Source organism: Salvelinus fontinalis, chromosome 36, assembly GCF_029448725.1.
Source record: "Salvelinus fontinalis isolate EN_2023a chromosome 36, ASM2944872v1, whole genome shotgun sequence".
In the NCBI taxonomy this organism is placed as follows: Eukaryota; Metazoa; Chordata; class Actinopteri; order Salmoniformes; family Salmonidae; genus Salvelinus; species Salvelinus fontinalis.
Genome location: NC_074700.1, coordinates 30,203,485 through 30,224,243, shown reverse-complemented (window position 1 = coordinate 30,224,243; position 20,759 = coordinate 30,203,485). Strand labels below are relative to the sequence as shown.

Genomic DNA, 20,759 nt, shown 5'->3' with positions numbered 1-20,759 from the left:
GCTTTCATATAGCTACCCACCCATAGCTAAGATACCACAGCTTTCATATAGCTACCTACCCACCCATGGCTAAGATACCACAGCTTTCATATAGCTACCTACCCATAGCTAAGATACCACAGCTTTCATATAGCTACCTACCCACCCATGGCTAAGATACCACAGCTTTCATATAGCTACCTACCCACCCATGGCTAAGATACGACAGCTTTCATATAGCTACCCACCCATAGCTAAGATACCACAGCTTTCATATAGCTACCTACTCACCCATAGCTAAGATACCACAGCTTTCATATAGCTACCTACTCACCCATAGCTAAGATACCACAGCTTTCATATAGCTACCTACCCACCCATAGCTAAGATACCACAGCTTTCATATAGCTACCTACCCACCCATAGCTAAGATACCACAGCTTTCATATAGCTACCTACCCATAGCTAAGATACCACAGCTTTCATATAGCTACCTACTCACCCATAGCTAAGATACCACAGCTTTCATATAGCTACCTACTCACCCATAGCTAAGATACCACAGCTTTCATATAGCTACCTACTCACCCATAGCTAAGATACCACAGCTTTCATATAGCTACCTACTCACCCATAGCTAAGATACCACAGCTTTCATATAGCTACCTACTCACCCATAGCTAAGATACCACAGCTTTCATATAGCTACCTACTCACCCATAGCTAAGATACCACAGCTTTCATATACCTACCTACCCACCCATAGCTAAGATACCACAGCTTTCATATAGCTACCCACCCATAGCTAAGATACCACAGCTTTCATATAGCTACCTACTCACCCATAGCTAAGATACCACAGCTTTCATATAGCTACCCACCCATAGCTAAGATACCACAGCTTTCATATAGCTACCTACTCACCCATAGCTAAGATACCACAGCTTTCATATAGCTACCCACCCACCCATAGCTAAGATACCACAGCTTTCATATAGCTACCTACCCACCCATAGCTAATATACCAGTTTTTATATATAGCTACCTACCCACCCATAACCAAGATGTCTCCAGACTTTCTCAACTCATCTTTCCTCAATTCCGTGCATCTCCTCTCCTCACCACTTTCTCAAAACCCATTGAAAAAATGTCAGAGGGGAAGGAACTTGGACCACCTTCTCCTACAAAAGGAGAGAGGAAAAACATGATAGCTATTGACTAGTCTCTCAGCTATAGATCTATTACAACGGCCTCTGCTATCTCAAGTCTAGGCTACATGAATCAGCCTGCTATGCGCCATTCTCTTTAAACTATACAAGGGAGTATCTTTTAGTATCTTTCAGTTTATTCAGCATGCATGTACAAAAACAAAATCTGCCTAAGAAATGAACAACACTATTTTGAAACAAGAGCCATACCAATAAACCTGCCGAAATATTTGTTTTACAAATGGGGAAAATGAAAAATTGTCAAAAAATTGCTTCAAAATTTTGATTTCATACATTGTGACCATTTTCATGATGTCATTGTCACAAGTGTCCAGATAAGCACGAGCCCCCCCCCCCCCCCATCCTATTTATTGAATATAGTTTATCAGCCCAAATCGATATAGCGTTAAAAAGGCCAATATCGGCTGATAAAAATCGGTCGGGCTCTAATTAGAACTGTGTACCTGAGACACAGAACTTTAGTTATTTAAAAAAAATATATATATATATATATATAAAATAATTGGAACGAAGGAAAAAAACAAATTGTTTACTTTTTTTTTAGTCTACAACATGTCTGGTTGCCTGGTTTCCAGTCCGATTGAGTTATGGAATTTAATTGGCAACTGAGCAGAAACAGACTGGCAACCCAGCTTCAAATTATGCTTTAGTCATTAACCATAATGGAAATAAACTATCTAAAGTTAAAAAAATAATAATAATTTAACTACTTGTACACACACATTACATCTCTAGGCTGACCAAAATAATAATAAAAAAACACTGCACTTGATGTGCAAAAGGGTTCAGTCAAACCATAAATCCTCACTTTATAAACCCCAGGGTTGTATTCATTGGGAACCAAAACTGTCCCAAATAGAACTACCTTCATTTGTCCAATAAGGAACCCTCATCATTTTCTGTTGCAGTTTTGCTACAGTGTGCACTGATGAACACGACCCAGACAGCTTGAGTTCCGAAACGGCAACCCATTCCCTACATAGGGCTCTGGTCAAAAGCAGTGCACCACAGAAATATATATTTCCTGGAACGTATACATGTTTTAATGTATCAATAACATCAGTCTGACCATTCTCTCAGCACCCTGAGAGACAGTTGAAAACAAAACGACTAGCACTTCCTGTTTCGAATGACGTGAAAACAGACTTTACAGCAGATCTGTGAGATTCCTCTAATACACCCATAGGGGCTGTGTATGTGGCCAGAGCCCTGGTCCAAAGTAGTGCACTATATAGGGAATAGGGTGCCATTTAGGATTCCACTCATGTGGTTTATGTTGTGTTCATAGCCAAGTGGGAAGTAAATACCAGGTGGATTTATTCACGTGCTTTTAACTTGTTGATTAACGCAGATTGGCTAATGGAAAACGAGCTGCGTCAACCATAAAACTACAAGTAATGTTATCACGCTCACAAACAAATTATAGTATAAAAAAAAAAAAAACATGAATAGGTAGCTTTTTATAAATAATGGTTTGTTATTGCATTTAGCTGCCAAAAATGTGATTATTAGAGTCATTTCCTTCCTTAAAAGAATGTGGGATAAGTCAGAGGTCAGGGATAATATACAAGTGTCCCACCAGTAATGACCATTAGGAGAGGCATTCAAGTGGATTTCTCCCCTGGTGTACGCGGTAAATTCCCACTTGGTTATTGAACACAGCATTAGTTCTGGTCCAGCAGTTCAGCAACAGTCAGGGTCGTCAGGTCGGAATAGAAGGTCCCCTCGTTGTCGCCCCCTCCAAATACCAGCAGGGTTTCGGGGGTGCGGTCGGAGTTCCGTTCGTTGCCGTCATCCTTGAATGAAAGGTTTTGATTGGCTTGCGCCATGGTGATGATGGAATGTCCAGCTCTGGGCACGGAGAGCTGTGGGTGAACCAGCTCAGTCCAGGTGTTGGTGTCTGCAACACACACACACACAGTGTTGAGTGCCTGGTTCTGGAGGAGTGTGTGTGGCGAGAAGCAGGGTGTGTGTGTGTGTGTGTGTGTGTGTGTGTGTGTGTGTCTGACCTGTGTTGAAGGTGAAGGCGTCATTGAGGGCCTGGTTCCCGTTGTATCCCCCGTGGACCACAAACGTAGAGTCAGAGAGTAGCACACAACCATGCCAGCTGTAACACACACATCCATGTAACGTGTCCTGTTCTGTTACAGTTTTCATAGTGAGGAGCAGCAGTATCCAAAAGCACAAACATTTATGAAGACAGACAAAGCATTGTATCGATTACAGGTTCTCCCTTATATTAAAAAGGGAGCGATTCAATGGCACTTCCTGGGTTAAAAAGGTTCAACTTACCTTAAAGGATGGATAAAAGATGGCTGTCTGAATTATGAGAGACTCATTGAGTCTTTAAACTGTTTGTTTCTGTAACCTGCATTCTTGTGTATAGCCTTTAGTCCTACCTGCGAGGAGAAGGGGGTGATCCATTGGTCTGAACAGACGAAAACTCCATCAGTCCTGAAAACAATCAATTTATTTAGTCAGGATAGTCCACTAAGCAACACTTGCCAGTTTTCCAGGGAGTGTTGGGATCCATAAATCAATAAAGATACAGTGACTAATATTAAATAAACAGTGACTAATATTAAATAAACAGTGACTAATATTAAATAAACAAAGACAATCATTTAAAAATGTTACGTCCTCCAATGCCGTCCCTCTAATAACTAACCGGCCAATTGTATTGCAGACACTCAGACAAGCTGGAGAGCCATGAAGAGTAAACTGAATGGCAGTTAGGGAGGAAGTCTCACCACACATAGACCTACTGGACAAACAAGCCTGTGTCTCTTACCCAGGTCAAGCATGTACATGTCGTTGAAGCACAGTGGAGTGTCCCAGCCTCCGAACACATAGATCTTCCCCTGGATAACGCAGGCAGAGTGACTGGAGACGGAGAGAGAGAGACAGAGAGAGAGGGAGACAGACAGAGAGAGAGAAAAAAGGGAGCGAAGGAGGCAAGAGGGAGAGAAAATTAGGGAATCAAAGAAGATAAATCAGACACCCCCCCCCCCAAAAAAGACTGATCTGGTAATCCTCTGATATGTACTATAGAAGTTAAAGTTATTTGTACAACTAATCTGTGCTTTAACTTGATAAAAATCAAACCATATTAGCTGCCAGTCTGTTTGTGCCATCATACCTACTTCCTACTTCCTATTGTCATGTTTGGTTTGACAATAGGCAATGGATTTTGACAAGAGGCCAAACAGATCTGGGCCCAGGCTACTCATGTGGATGTGAATCAAGAGTTAGAAAGAGGACCGCTCTTTCTAACTTATGGTCTGAAGCTTTTTCGGTTTGGATCGGTCCATCTCACCCTGAGCGGGGGGCGGGCCTGTCGCCTGTGACGATGGGCTGGTACCAAATGGAGAGATGTGGGTCGAAGATGTAGAGGGAGTCACTGCAGCCGTCGGGTTCAGGGTGAGGGCGAGGGAACACCCCTCCCAGGACAAATAGCTCACCCCGAAACATGCTGCAGCTGTGATAGGCTAATGGAGGTACTTTTCCCTGGGCCTGGAGAGGAGAGGGAGAAGGGGGGTGGAGAGAAGGAGAGGAGGGTAGAAAGATCATTCATGTTCTCACATTTGCACAGATGGAAGCTTACACCGATCCAATCCCGGATTATTAGGTGTATGTGTGTGTGTCCAGTCTCACCTCCACTGTGCTCCACTTCCAGCTCTGTGTATCCAGGATGTGAACGTCATTGAACCACTTTTTGTTCTTAGAACCCCCGAACACAAAGATTCTTTTGGAATCAGGGTCGTAGGTCGCAGTATGGCCAATCCGGGCCTCGGGGGTGGGGCCTTCTGCCAGCGTCTCCGCGGGAACCCATGACATGTCCTCTGAAGGGTCGACAAGCAAGGAAGTGAGGGTGTCATGTGAACCAATTAAAAACAAAGATCCGAAGTACATGAAAAACACAGCTAGCTAAAGTACCTTCAGAAAGTAATCACACCCCTTGACATTTTGTTGTGTTACGAAGTGGGATTAAAATTAATTTAATTGTAATTCTTTTGTCAACAATCTAAGCAAAATACTCTTGTCAGTGAAAGAAATTCAAAACATCTAAAAAAAATAGTGATTAATAAAAACACAAATAGCTAAGTATTCAACCACCCAAGTCAAAACACGTTAGAATAATCTTTGACAGCGATTACACCTGTGACTCTTTAGGGAGAGCTTTGCTCAATCTTTGTTAATTATTTATTTTTAAACGTAAAAAATGCTGTCGAGTGGATTGTTGATCATTATTTTACAGCTATTTTTAAGTCTTGCTATAGAATTAAGCCGATTTAATTCAAAACTGTAACTCGGCCACTCAGGAACATTCAATGTCGTCTTGGTGAGCATCTCCAGTGTATATTTGGCCTTGTGTTTTAGGTTACTGTCCCGCTGAAAGGTGAATTGGTCTCCAAGCGTCTGTTGGAAAGCAAACAGAACCAGGTCTTCCTCTAGGATTTTGCTTGTGCTAAACACTATTCAGTTTCTTCTTATCCTAAAAAAAAAGTCCCTAGTCCTTGCCGATCACAAGCATTCCCATAACATGATGCAGCCACCACCAAGCTTGAAAATATGAAGAGTGGTACTCAGTGATGTATTGTGTTGGATTTGCCCCGAAGATAATGATTTGTATTCTGGACAATAAGTACATTTCTTTGCCACATTTTTTGAAGTATTACTTTAGTGCCTTATAGCAAACAAAATGCATGTTTAGGAATAAAGGCTTTTGTACAGGCTTCCTTCTGTTCACTCTGTCATTTAGGTTAGTATTGTGAGTAACTACAATGTTGTTGATCCATCCTCAGTCCTATCACAGCCATTAAACTCTAACTGTTTAACAGTCACCATGGGCCTCATGGTGGAATCCCTGAGCGGTTTCCTTCCTCTCCGGCCACTGAGTTAGGAAGGGCGCCTGTATCTTTGTAGTGACTGGGTGTATTGATACACCATCCAAAGTGTAATGAAAAACTGCACCATGCTCAAAGGGATATTCATTGTCTGCTTTTTATTTTTTTACCCATCAACCAATAGGTGCCCTTCTTTGCGAGACATTGGGAAAACCTCCCTGGTCTTTGTGGTTGAATCTGTGTTTGAAATTCACTGCTCGACTGAGTAACCTTAGAAATAATTCTGTGTGTTGGGGTACAGAGATGAGGTAGTCATTAAAAACAATCATGTTAAACACTATTATTGCACATCGAGTGAGTCCATGCAACTGGAGAAGCACGTGTACCTTATTTAGGCATAACAGGTTGAATCCTTATTGACAAGACATTTCAGCTTTTCATATTTATTTTTTTTATACAAATTTCTAAACAACTAAATTCCACTGTAGATCAGTGACACAAAACCTAAAAGGAATCATATTTAAATTCAGGCTGTAAAAAGGGGGCTATACACACCATCTATTAGGGCTGTTATTGGTATCGACAGGGGGCTATATACACCATCTATTAGGGCTCTGTTATTGGTATCGACAGGGGGCTATATACACCATCTATTAGGGCTCTGTTATTGGTATCGACAGGGGGCTATATACACCATCTATTAGGGCTCTGTTATTGGTATAGACAGGGGGCTATATACACCATCTACTACGGCTCTGTTATTGGTATAGACAGGGGGCTATATACACCACCTATTAGGGCTCTGTTATTGGTATCGACAGGGGGCTATATACACCATCTATTAGGGCTCTGTTATTGGTATAGACAGGGGGCTATATACACCATCTATTAGGGCTCTGTTATTGGTATAGACAGGGGGCTATATACACCATCTATTAGGGCTCTGTTATCGGTATAGACAGGGGGCTATATACACCATCTATTAGGGCTCTGTTATCGGTATAGACAGGGGGCTATATACACCATCTATTAGGGCTCTGTTATCGGTATAGACAGGGGGCTATATACACCATCTATTAGGGCTCTGTTATCGGTATAGACAGGGGGCTATATACACCATCTACTACGGCTCTGTTATCGGTATAGACAGGGGGCTATAAACACCATCTATTAGGGCTCTGTTATTGGTATAGACAGGGGGCTATATACACCATCTATTAGGGCTCTGTTATTGGTATCGACAGGGGGCTATACACACACCATCTATTAGGGCTCTGTTATTGGTATAGACAGGGGGCTATATACACCATCTATTAGGGCTCTGTTATTGGTATAGACAGGGGGCTATATACACCATCTATTAGGGCTCTGTTATTGGTATAGACAGGGGGCTATATACACCATCTATTAGGGCTCTGTTATTGGTATAGACAGGGGGCTATATACACCATCTATTAGGGCTCTGTTATTGGTATAGACAGGGGGCTATATACACCATCTATTAGGGCTCTGTTATTGGTATAGACAGGGGGCTATATACACCATCTATTAGGGCTCTGTTATTGGTATAGACAGGGGGCTATACACACCATCTACTACGGCTCTGTTATCGGTATAGACACGGGGCTATACACACCATCTATTAGGGCTCTGTTATTGGTATAGACAGGGGGCTATACGCACCATCTATTAGGGCTTGGTTATTGGTATAGACAGGGGGCTATATGCACCATCTATTAGGGCTCTGTTATTGGTATAGACAGGGGGCTATACACACCATCTATTAGGGCTCGGTTATTGGTATAGACAGGGTGCTATATGCACCATCTATTAGGGCTCTGTTATTGGTATAGACAGGGGGCTATATACACCATCTATTAGGGCTGTTATTGGTATAGACAGGGGGCTATATGCACCATCTATTAGGGCTCTGTTATTGGTATCGACAGGGGGCTATATACACCACCTATTAGGGCTGTTATTGGTATAGACAGTGGGCTATATACACCATCTATTACAGCTCTGTTATTGGTATAGACAGGGGGCTATATACACCATCTATTAGGGCTCTGTTATTGGTATAGACAGGGGGCTATATACACCATCTATTACGGCTCTGTTATTGGTATCGAGGTGAAGATTTACAGTTGAAGTCAGAAGTTTACATACACTTAGGTTGGAGTCATTAAAACTAGTTTTTCAACCACTCCACACATTTTTTGTTAACAAACTGTAGTTTTGGCAAGTCGGTTAGGACATCTACTTTGTGCATGACACAAGTAATTTTTCCAACAATTGTTTTCAGACAGATAATTTAACTTATAATTCACTGTATCACAATTCCAGTGGGTCAGAAGTTTACCTGTGGATGTATTGTGGATGTATTTCAAGGCCTACCGTCAAACTCAGTGCCTCTTTGCTTGACATCATGGGATAATCAAAAGAAATCAGCCAAGACCCCAGAAAAAAAATTGTAGACCTCCACAAGTCTGGTGCATCCTTGGGAGCAATTTCCAAACGCCTGAAGTTCATCTGTACAAACAATAGTACGCAAGTATAAACACCATGGGACCACGCAACCGTCATACCGCTCAGGAAGGAGACGCGTTCTGTCTCCTAGAGATGAACGTACTTTGGTGCGAAAAGTGCAAATCAATCCCAGAACAACAGCAAAGGACCTTGTGAAGATGCTGGAAGAAACAGGTACAAAAGTATCTATATCCACAGGAAAACGAGTCCTATATCGACATAACCTGAAAGGCCGCTCGGCAAGAAAGAAGCCACTGCTCCAAAACCGCCATAAAAAAAGCCAGACTACGGTTTGCAACTGCACATGGGAACAAAGATTGTACTTTTTGGAGAAATGTCCTCTGGTCTGATGAAACAAAAATAGAACTGTTGGTCATAATGACCATCGTTATGTTTGGAGGAAAAAGGGGGAAGCTTGCAAACCGAAGAACACCATCCCAACCGTGAAACACAGGGGTGGCAGCATCATGTTGTGGGGGTGCTTTGCTGCAGGAGGGACTGGTGCACTTCACAAATTAGATGATTTCATGAGAATGGAAAATTATGTGGATATATTGAAGCAACATCTCAAGACATCAGTCAGGAAATTAAAGATTGGTCACAAATGGGTCTTCCAAATGGACAATGACCCCAAGCATACTTCCAAAGTTGTGGCAAAATGGCTTAAGGACAACAAAGTCAAGGTATTGGACTGGCCATCACAAAGCCCTGACCTTAATCCTATAGAACATTTGTGGGCAGAAATGAAAAAGTGTGTGCGAGCAAGCAGGCCTACAAACCTGACTCAGTTACACCAGCTCTGTCAGGAGGAATGGGACAAAATTCACCCAACTTATTGTGGGAAGCTTGTGGAAGGCTACCCGAAACCTTTGACCCAAGTTAAACAATTTAAAGGCAATGCTACCAAACACAAATTGAGCGTATGTAAACTTCTGACCCACTGGGAATGTGATGAAAGAAATAAAAGCTGAAATAAAGAATTCTCTCTACTATTATTCAGACATTTCCCATTCTTAAAATAAAGTGGTGATCCTAACTGACCTAAGACAAGGAATTTGTACTCGGATTAAATGTCAAGGAATTGTGAAAAACTGAGTTTAAATGTTTTTTGGCTGATGTGTATATCTGACTTCAACTGTACATCATGTCTTAAGGTGAACCCACCAGTGCACAGCTTCCACATGGGGTCCTTGCAGAACTGCATTCTGGATCCCTGCCCTCCAATCAGAATGGCTGTCTGAGGGTCGATGGGGCACAGGCTCTGACCCCAGCGACCTGACGGGTTGACCAATGGGGCTGCATCGATGAGGAGGCAGCAGGGTCAATACACGGGTTGGTAGTCTACACACAATAATGTATCCTTTCCACCCACGTTAACTCACCAGTCTGTGGAGTGGGTGTCTTGGCCGGTCGACCCTTGCCTCTCTGTGGAGGAGTGTTCTGAGGGGCGAGAGCCGCGCCTCCCTGCCCCTCGCCCTGGAGGAACAGTCTGGTCTGACCTCCTCTGCTCTGACCTCTGACCTTTCTGAGGGGGGTTGACTTCTCTGAAAATGACGACAACACTTCGATGGGACACGTGTTCTCCTTCCCTCTGTTCTCTTCCTCGTCTTCTTCCCCAGTTTGTCCCCTCTTTCTCTTCCCCTCCCTAACAGGGGAAGGGGCCATGGAGCTCTGGAATAGAAGAGGAGAGAGGGAGGAAAGAGGGGGAGGAGAAAGCAGACAGAGAGTGGGAGGAGAAAGAGAGGACAGAGAGGGGGAGGAGAAAGAGAGGGAGGACAGAGAGGGCAGAATGGAAGAAGTTAAACTGTGACTCAGCAATGACGTTGCCACAAGCAGGATGTACTGCAGATACTTTGGACTTGAGCCCGATATTGCAGTCTACTTCGTGCAATACCGACTCTACCTTTGAGTGACATCATTTAACGAGGTTCTAAAGTAACAATGGGCTTATCTCTTTTGAATTACAAGATGGCGTCCTCTCCTGTCCCCAACATTCACTGGTGTAGAATAACTTCCCTAGAGCAGTGTTTCCCTGCTCTCCATTTTAGTTTTTAAACTCTAGCACTACACACCTTCATCATCAAACCTTTAATTAGTGGACTCGGGTGTGTTAGCGCCAGGGCAACAACTACAATGTGTACCCTTTAAGAAACACTGCCCTAGAAGGACTGTGACGAGCCAGGCGTGTTGAGCTCACCTCGGGGGTGTATTCCTTCATGGACAGGGTGAGGTCAAGGTCCATCATATCCCCTTTGGCCTGTAGAACAAACAGAGTCCATCGTTGTTTGGATCGTCTCAAATGTAATGCATAGTTCTGTATATCTGCTCTGGTTTAGAGATGTTTTCCTGCCAGTCTAGAAAATATATCAAACCAGGAACTATTTATCTGTATCTAACCATCCCACTTTCTCCATCTCTATAGATACCATAGTAGTTTAGGCAGTACTCCGCCAGAGGTGCGTTCAACAAGGGGAAAAGTTAGTGAACGTTGGCTAACATAGTCCATTAGTTATTTTGTTAGCGGTGACCGTTAGCGAACAGTCGGAGAAGGTATCGTGCAGCGAACGGAAGTGTCTGTTTAAACTGCCGCTAACAATAAATCAACTGGATGTAGACTTTTTAAAACTGAACAAAAGTATAAAGGCAACATGTAAAGTGTTGGTCCCATGTTTCATGAGCTGATTATATATTTTTTTAAATCCCAGAAATGTTCCATATGCACAAAAATCTTATTTCTGTCAAATGTTGTTTACATCCTTGTTAGTGAGCATTTCTCCTTTTCCAAGATGATCCATCCACCTGACAGGTGTGGCACATCAAAAAGATTATTTAACAGCATGATCATTTCACAGGTGCACCTTGTGCTGGGGACAATAAAATGCCACTAAAATGTGCAGTTGTGTCACACAACACAAGGCCACAGATGTCTCAATTTGAGGGAGCGTGCAATTGGCATGCTGACTGCAGGAATGTCCACTAGAGCTGTTGCCAGAGATTTGAATGTGAATTTCTCTACTATAAGCTGCCTCCAACATCGTTTCAGAGAATTTGGCAGTCGGTCGAACAAGCCTCACAACCGCAGACCACGTGTAACCACGCCAACCCAGGACCTCGATAACCAGCTTCTCCACCGGTGGGATCATAGGCCCAGCCAATGTAGAGCCAGGCCCAGCCAATGTAGAGCCAGGCCCAGCCAAGCGGAATAAGTTTTTCCCCACAAGGTCTTTATTTCAGACATAAATACTCCTCATACGCCTGAAATAAAGACTTTGTGGGGAAAAGGGTGTTCTGATTGGCTGGGCCTGGCTCTATATTGGGTGGGCCTGACTGCCAAGTGGGTGGGCCTATGCCCTTGAAGGCCCACCCATAGCTGCACCCCTGCCCAGTCATGTGAATTCCATAGATCAGGGCCTAATTAAATTATTTAAATCAACTGATTTCCTTCTACGAACTGTAACTCTAAAATCTTTTAAATTGTTGCGTTTATACCTTTGTTCATTATATTTAGTATGAATTGCTAAGTCATTTTTAGTTTGCAGTCGCTAAAAACCACAGTAATCCTTACAAAAAGTAGCCGTTTGATGTTTCACTAACATTTTGGAATGTTTATTCAAGTCGTTCAACTGAAATTGTTACTCTGGCAACATGTTCGCCGCAAACAGAAGCCTTGTTGAACTCGCCCCAGGTGTCCTCCTTCCAAGCTGACAGTCAACAACTCCCTCTGTCCCATCTGTCCACTCACCAGGTGTCCTCCTTCCAAGCTGACAGTCAACAACTCCCTCTGTCCCATCTGTCCACTCACCAGGTGTCCTCCTTCCAAGCTGACAGTCAACAACTCCCTCTGTCCCATCTGTCCACTCACCAGGTGTCCTCCTTCCAAGCTGACAGTTAACATCACTCCCTCAGTCCAGCTCTCCTCTTCCCACTGCTCCCATGTTAAACACCTGAACCAGGAACAAGATAATGTGACAATCACACTACAACACTTTACATCCCATTATTACCGTCTAAGACAGTGGTTCTCAATACTGATCCTGGTGACACAAAGGGTGCACATTTCAGTTTTTTCCTTAGGACCAGGATTGACAAATACTGGTCTAGGAGACATGCAAAATAAACTTTAACTAGGGACAAGTCAGTCAGTGTGTGTGTGCCTTCTTGTGGGACATCCCAAAAATATCCTTCCATGTATTTGTCTACGTCATAGCTCGCTGGGCCACGTTCAGTAAGCAAATGTTGCGGAACGTTTTCAGATATCAATATCACGAATAGGGTGATTCCTTGTGCTACATGTCAGCGAGGCATTTTTTGTTCTTCATGACATTTCCTCGATGTTGTGTTTTTCTGAACGTGTCCTGGCCCTGGAAATAGAGGAACGTTACCTGTTATAAGGTGTCAGTTTTCCTATGGTGATTGGAACTCTGTCGACGTCGTTGAGTTCTGCGTTGACGCAGATCCGGTCTCCCCATCGCCCCCTGGAAAACAGCACCACCTGCTGGGAACTCGGTGGTACTGCAACGGAAAACTGGGCTGACCCGTTTGCGCTATAAAAGGAGAGTTAAATATTAACTACTTAACGTTACCTATTAACGTAACTAGCTAGCTGGTGCAAAAAAATATTTACACTTGAGTTACTTTATATCATGCATTTTCCTACACTTTGACAAGACATGTGTTGGCGTAACCATACCAGAATCTAGCTTTGACTCCTGCAACATGCGTGATTATGGAATTTTGTGATAGCATAGCTAGCTAAATGCATTTATAAAAACATGCAACTCACACATTCGTGTTATCGATTAACAAACAAAAATAAGTTGAAAAGGCGATAAATAGCCATCTAGTATCGAATAAGATACATCAAACTATCGTTATACGGTTGGCTAGCTAACGTTAGATAATTTACCATAGGAGCTTTAGGGGTGCATCGTTCTCTCCCAAAACAACGTAGACCCCAAAATCATCCATGTGCGTTGTCCTTCTCCACCCGAAGCAAACTTGATATTTGGAGACAGAAATAAACTCAAAACATTAAGCTAATTTTGATTAATGTTCAAAAGTAGTGGAGATACTAATCAAATGTCTCCTTGTCCAACTTCTCATCTCCCGCCACCGTAGTGCATAAAATACAAAACCCGCGCCAGTTCTCGAAGTTTGACACCTTCTGTGTAAGCCAATCAGACGGCTGGGTTCCGCAGCCTCGGGATGAAGAAATGGTCTCCGGCCCACTGAGGCATTCCATAGGCGGGATATTCAGATTTCTGTGTTCAATAACATTGAACGGTCTCCAAATTAAAGAACTGTTCAGAATTTTAAGTTCTGCTCTTGAAGCTGTAAATGTTATGGTTGGTTGAGTTGTTTCTTTAAGTCTATAAATTATATTCAGTTAGTAAATTGAAGAATAAGAATGTGTTCTTAGCTGACTTGCCTAGTTAAAAATAAAGGTTAAATGAAAATACAAAAAATAAGTACTCTAAAGTGTCATTTTATGATCTGATTTCCTCTCTCCACTTTTTGGAAGTAATACAGACAAAAAAACAGACATCTAAAACCAAAATCGTATAATTTAGTAATAATAACATATAATAATGAGTAGCTATTTGGGCTCCCGAGTGGCGCAGTGGTCTATGGCATTGCATCTCAGTGCAAGAGGTGTCACTACAGTCCCTGGTTTGAATCCAGGCTGTATCACATCCGGCTGTGATTGGGAGTCCCGTAGGGCAGTGCACAATTGGCCCAGTGTCGTCTGGGTTTCGCCGGGGTAGGCCATCATTGTAAATAAGAATTTGTTCTTAACTGACTTGCATAGTTAAATACATTTTTTTTAAATAGTTATTTAGTATGCAAGGTGAGTTGTAGATCACTCAGTCTGACAGCAGTCTTCTGTCGTGTTGCCCTAAGCTATAGCCCGAGCTGCCTCTAGAGGGCAGTTTGCGCCAGGCGAAAAATTACTGCATACGTTTTGGAACCAGGCTGCCTCCCTGGCGTGAGCGATGGCGAATCGGCTCAAAACAAAAGTGACATAGGTTAATTAAGCACGTGGAGCTTAATGAGTAGGATTCTCGGTTCTCGTGCAAAATAAGCTATGTTTCCATGAACTTGTACAGTGACTTTTTTTGTTGACATTTAGAAAAGTCATATAGAAAATAGATGCGGCAACTGTCTGCTGCAGTGCATTTCCATTGAACTATCTTGTGACGATAAAAACAGCTGGACGTAATGACGTCACATCAACAACAACAAAACCTGTAGCAAGGTTTGCATTAAATTTGAGACAGTTTTCATGCGAATATTTTAAAAAATCTACATAAGATAATATGCTCATTTCCCAACTGAGACGTTTGCATCAAACTAATTTATAGTCTGTCACAGTGGACGCGTCATAATACCCATAAAATCTAGCGGTAAAACACGGAAATGGCTGTAAATAGTTTTTTCGACATACATTTTTCACAGCGTGAATTGTACAAACACTGAAAATAAAATATGTGTTTGGTGTAGCCTTACATTGGCGTGATGTTTTGATAACCGTGTAGTAAGGGTGGCTACTTTGAAAAATCTTGAAGAAATATATTTTGATTTGTTTAACACTTTTGGTTACTACATGATTCCATATGTGTTATTTCATAGTTTTGATGTCTTCTATTATTCTACAACGTGGAAAATAGTATTTTTTTTAATACTACCTGTGTGTGTGTGTGCGTGTGTGTGTGTGTGTGTCCAAAAATGGATGTAGCAACTACAGATTGCCCCTTTGTAAGTCTATCAAAAGTGTGCAAGTTTGAACATGTGTCCATTAGGCCTAAGGATTATATATTTTTTCCCCAGCATGAATTAGATTGAGCAATAAAAGCCCCACGTTTATTCCATAGGCTGGGATCCTCACTATGCAGCTGTTGTAAGAGCGCATTTTTCACTGGCTGTCCACTGGTTTCAAAAACAATGATTGATAGGCAGCTTAAACTTCTTGAATTCAACCATTATTGGGTTCAAATACACATTTAGATTTGTGAACAGCCATCCACATCAACCACAATCCGTAAGGCGCAAATAGCTAAATGAGAGAGCAGCAGTGTGATTCACCTGCCCAATGCGCTATGTAGATATCAATAATAAGTGATATCCGTATCGCCGTAGACTTCACCACTGATCCTCATCCTTCAAGTTGGATAATCGTTTATTTTTGTTTTGTTTTTTAATATTGCGGATAGATTGTTGCTTCCATCTATGTAATTGTCTGCATCCATACATACAGTTGAAGTTGGACGTTTACATACACCTTAGGCAAATACATTTAAACTCAGTTTTTTCACAATTCCTGACATTTAATCCAAGTAAACATTCCCTGACTTAGGTCATTGTCACGTTCCTGACCTGATTTCCTTTATTTTGTCTTTATTTAGTATGGTCAGGGCGTGAGTTGGGGTGGGCATTCTATGTTATGTGTTTCTATGTTGGGTTCTTTTCAATTTAGCCTGATATGGTTCTCAATCAGGGGCAGGTGTTTTACTTTGATTCCTTTGATTCTGAGGTGCATAGCATTGGAAGGTCAAGTGAACATTGTTTTGTTTTTTTTATCTACTGGTTTAAACATTACGACGACGTCACGACTTTGAATAATGGCTGCTTTCTGCTCGACTTTGATTGAGAACCATATTAAGGTAGGCTGTTCACATCGTTTGTTTGTGGGTGATTGTCTTCCGTGTCTGTGTATGTACCACACGGGACTGTTTCGTTTGTTTAGTCTGTTCGTGTTATGTAAGTTCTCATGTCCAGGTCGGTCTACGTTGTTTTTGTTATTTTGTAATTTATCAAGTGTGCTTCGTGTTCGTCTTGTTTAATAAATTCATTATGTATTACACAAAAGCTGCGTTTTGGTCCGATCCATGCTCCTCCTCAGACGAGGAAGAGAACAATCGTTACAGTCATTTAGGATCACCACTTTATTTTAAGAATGTGAAATGTTAGAATAATAGTAGAGAGTGATTTATTTCAGCTTGTATTTCTTTCATCACAATCCCAGTGGGTCAGAAGTTTAAGTACACTCAATTAATATTTGGTAGCATTGCCTTTAAGTTGTTTAACTTGGGTCAAACGTTTCGGGTAGCCTTCCACAAGCTTCCCACAATAAGTTGGGTGAATTTTGGCTCATTCCTCCTGACAGAGCTCGTGTAACTGAGTCAGGTTTGTAGGCCTCCTTGCTCGCACACACTTTTTCAGTTCTGCCCACAAATGTTCTATAGGATTGAGGTCAGGGCTTTGGGATGGCCCCTCCAATACCTTGACTTTGTTGTCCTTAAGCCATTTTGCCACAACTTTGGAAGCATGCTTGGGGTCATTGTCCATTTGGAAGACCCATTTGCGACCAAGCTTTAACTTCCTGATTGATGTCTTGAGATGTTGCTTCAATATATCCACATCATTTTCCATCCTCATGAAGTCATCTAATTTGTGAAGTGCACCAGTCCCTCCCGCAGAAAAGCACGCCCACAACATGATGCTGCCACCCCCGTGCTTCAAGGTTGGGATGGTGTTCTTCGGCTTGCAAGTGTCCCCCTTTTTCCTCCAAACATAACGATGGTCATTATGGCCAAACAGTTCTATTTTTGTTTCATCAGACCAGAGGACATTTCTCCAAAAAGTACAATCTTTGTCCCCATGTGCAGTTGCAAACCGTATTCCCATGTGCAGTTGCAAACCGGTTTTGGAGCAGTGGCTTCTTCCTTGCTGAGCAGCCTTTCAGGTTATGTCGATATAGGACTCGTTTTACTGTGGATATAGATACTTTTTTACCTGTTCCCTCCAGCGTCTTCAAAATGGTCCTTTTTGCTGTTGTTCTGGGATTGATTTACACTTTTTGCACCAAAGTACGTTCATCTCTAAGAAACAGAACATGTCTCCTTCCTGAGCGGTATGACGGCTGTGTGGTCCCATGGTGTTTATACTTGCGTACTATTGTTTGTACAGATGAACGTGGTACCTTCAGGTGTTTGGAAATTGCTCCCAAGGATGCACCAGACTTGTGGAGGTCTACAATTTTTTTTCTGAGGTCTTGGCTGATTTCTTTTGATTTTTCCCATGATGTGAAGCAAAGAAGTAGTGAGTTTGAAGGTAGGCCTTGAAATATATCCACAGGTACACCTCCAATTGACTCAAATGATGTCAATAAGCCTATCAGAAGCTTCTAAAGCCATGACATAATTTTCTGGAATTTCCCAAGCTGTTTAAAGGCACAGTCAACTTAGTGTATGTAAACTTCTGACCCACTGGAATTGTGATACAGTGAGTTATAAGTTAAATAATCTGTAAACAATTGTTGGAAAAATTACTTGTGTCATGCACAAAGTAGATGTCCTAACCGACTTGCCAAAACTATAGTTTGTTAACAAGAAATTTGTGGAGTGGTTGAAAAACCTGTTTAAATGACTCCAACCTAAGTGTATGTAAACTTCCGACTTCAACTGTGCTCAACCCCCTGAGTCAATACATGTTAGAATCACCTTTGGCAGTGATTACAGCTTTGAGTCTTTCTGAGTAAGTCTCTAAGAGCTTTGCACACCTGGATTGTACAATATTTGCTCATTATTCTTTTTAAAATTCTTCAAGCTCTGTCAAGTTGGTTGTTGATCATCGCTAGAGAGCCATTTTTAAGTCTTGCCATAGATTTTCAAACCAATTTAAGTAAAAAAAGGTAACTCGGCCACTCAGGAACATTCAATGTCGTCTTGGTAAGTAATTTCCAGTGTATATTTGGCCTTGTGTTTTAGGTAATTGTCCTGCTGAAAGGTGAATTTGTCTCCCAGTGTCTGTTGGAAAGCAGACTGAACCAGGTTTTCCTCTGGTACTCAGTGATGTGTTGTGTTTGATTTACCCCAAACATAATGCTTTGTATTCAGGACAAAAAAAAGTACATTTCTGTGCCATATTTTTTAAAGTATTTACTTGAGTGCCTTATTGCAAACAGGATGCATGTTTTGTAATATTTTTGCTCTGCACAGGCTTCCTTCTTTTCACTCAGTCATTGTGGGGCTTGCACGGCAAGAGACCCAATCTTATATATTCAACATACTACTTGTTATTCTTTAGCTCGCTACACCTCCTACACCGTTTAAGCTAGAAACGCTGTTCACAAACTTCAAAACGTGCGGAATGGTCTCACTCGAGTTGCTTGTATACAACTTTTTGAAATCTGTTATACTGTTTACGTTCTACATTTGTTTGTCCTTCGTTGTCCTTCCTTTTTTGTTGTCCTCCGTTGGCTTTTATGGCATTTCTTCAACATTCTAAGGCTCCCCATTGTGACATCATCACGTCCAACAGTGAAATCATGCGACTTTTGACGCAAATCAGCTAATTATTCCACTTTGCAACAACTTAGACAAAAAGTTCAAGCATTCGTCTACTTCTCGGCATTTTGGGGGGAAAAAAGTTAGAGCAGTTTAAGTAACTGCATCAACAACATTTTCTGTAACATTTTTGCAAACAATGTTGTGGGCCTCCCGGGTGGCGCAGTGGTCTAGGGCACTGCATCGCAGTGCTAGCTGCGCCACCAGAGTCTCTGGGTTCGCGCCCAGGCTGGGCAGGGTTCGCGCCCAGGCTCTGTCGCAGCAACCGGGAGGTCCGTGGGGCGATGCACAATTGGCATAGCGTCGTCCGGGTTTGGCCAGTAGGGATATCCTTGTCTCAGTATGTAATAAAATGTATGCACTCTACTGTAAGTCGCTCTGGATAAGAGCGTCTGCTAAATATGTAAAATGTAATGTCCGTTTTGACCACTACCCCAACAAGTTAGACAAACCGTTAAGTGCTTATGGGATTTTTGGCTACTTCTCTGCTATTCGTATTTTTTTTAGCATAATCAACATATTCACCACGGATCTTATGGTACAGCTGTTTGAGTAACTGCATTACCACATCTTCCAACTTTTCCCAAACACCTGCTGTTTTCACCAGTCAGCCCTACTTCTCTGCTTGTCAAACCCGAAAATGGATTGGAAAAGTTGTGTACCAATCTGTAACTAGAGCCGTTTTAGTAACCCATCGCCTGTTCTCTTCTAGCAACGGCTTGAATTATGAGGAGAGTGACCAAAACAACTGACCACAACCACACAACTTCTGACTGCAACCACACAACTGTTTACCACATCTAGTGACAAGGGATACACCGATATGACATTTTTGACATTTTTGGCCGATACCGATATCCAATATTTTCCTTGCCAAAAAAACTCAATAGCAAAATTTTAAAACAATTCGGCCTTTTAAACATTCTAGTACAGTTAAATAGTTGAAACACTTACACACACACACTGACCAAAAAGTTATTTTGTTGGCATTTACGTATGTAAATTTACGTACCAGTACAACATAATCAAAACCTATTTCTTTCACTTACTCGCTGTGCTGTTTCATTCATTTGTTCACTCGTTTCTTTCTCAACCAGGATCTCATCAATTCAAATGTTATTGGTCACATACACATGGTTAGCAGATGTCAACGCGAATGTAGCGAAATTCTTGTGCTTCTAGTTCCGACCGTGCAGTAATATCAATCAAGTAATCTAACAAATTCACAACGACTACCTTATACACACATATGTAAAGGGATTAATGAGAATACGTACATATAAATATATGGATGAGCGATGGCCCGTGCGCCATAGGCAAGATGCAGTAGATGGTATAGAATACAGTATATACATATGAGATGAGTAATGTAGGATATGTAAACATTATTAAAGTGACTAGTGATACCTTTATTAAATCCATTTATTAAAGTGGCCAGAGATTTGAGTCAGTATGTTGGCAGCAGCCTCTCTATGTTAATGATGGCTGTTTAACAGTCTGATGGCCTTGAGATAGAAACTGTTTTTCAGTCTCTCGGTCCCAGTTTTGATGCACCTGTACTGACATCGCCTTCTGGATGATAACATGGTGAACAGGCAGTGGCTCGAGTGGTTGATGTCCTTGATGATCTTTTTGGCCTTCCTGTGACATCGGGTGCTGTAGGTGTCCTGGAGGGCAGGTAGTTTGCCCCTGGTGATGCGTTGTGTAGACCTCACTACCCTCTGGAGAGCCTTACGGTTGTGGGCGGAGCAGTTGCCGTACCAGGCAACAATGTTATACAGCCCGACAGGATGCTCTCGATTGTGCATCTGAGTGCTTTTGGTGACATG

At 42.1% G+C, this 20,759-nt stretch overlaps 1 protein-coding gene across 3 annotated transcripts; it reads right to left on the bottom strand.

Moving 5' to 3' along the window:
- Positions 1 to 1,539: 1,539 nt before the first annotated feature.
- Positions 1,540 to 13,731, bottom strand: krcp (kelch repeat-containing protein). 3 transcript variants are annotated; one of them, XM_055901537.1, is made up of 12 exons: positions 13,491 to 13,731; positions 12,967 to 13,128; positions 12,447 to 12,528; positions 10,782 to 10,841; positions 9,967 to 10,255; positions 9,749 to 9,880; positions 4,863 to 5,050; positions 4,525 to 4,721; positions 4,000 to 4,091; positions 3,608 to 3,662; positions 3,218 to 3,315; positions 1,540 to 3,108 (listed from the first exon to the last, which is right to left on the bottom strand). In XM_055901537.1, the coding sequence occupies exons 1-12, from the start codon at positions 13,550 to 13,552 to the stop codon at positions 2,873 to 2,875; spliced, it is 1,653 nt and encodes a 550-aa protein (XP_055757512.1). In that variant the 5' UTR covers positions 13,553 to 13,731; the 3' UTR covers positions 1,540 to 2,872. The 3 variants fall into 3 exon arrangements, with proteins under 3 accessions (XP_055757512.1, XP_055757514.1, XP_055757513.1); XM_055901539.1 differs by lacking the exons at positions 12,447 to 12,528; positions 12,967 to 13,128; positions 13,491 to 13,731 and adding an exon at positions 12,327 to 12,407; XM_055901538.1 differs by lacking the exons at positions 12,447 to 12,528; positions 12,967 to 13,128; positions 13,491 to 13,731 and adding an exon at positions 12,268 to 12,389 and having other exon boundaries at positions 10,782 to 10,842.
- Between the last annotated feature and the right edge of the window lie 7,028 nt (positions 13,732 to 20,759).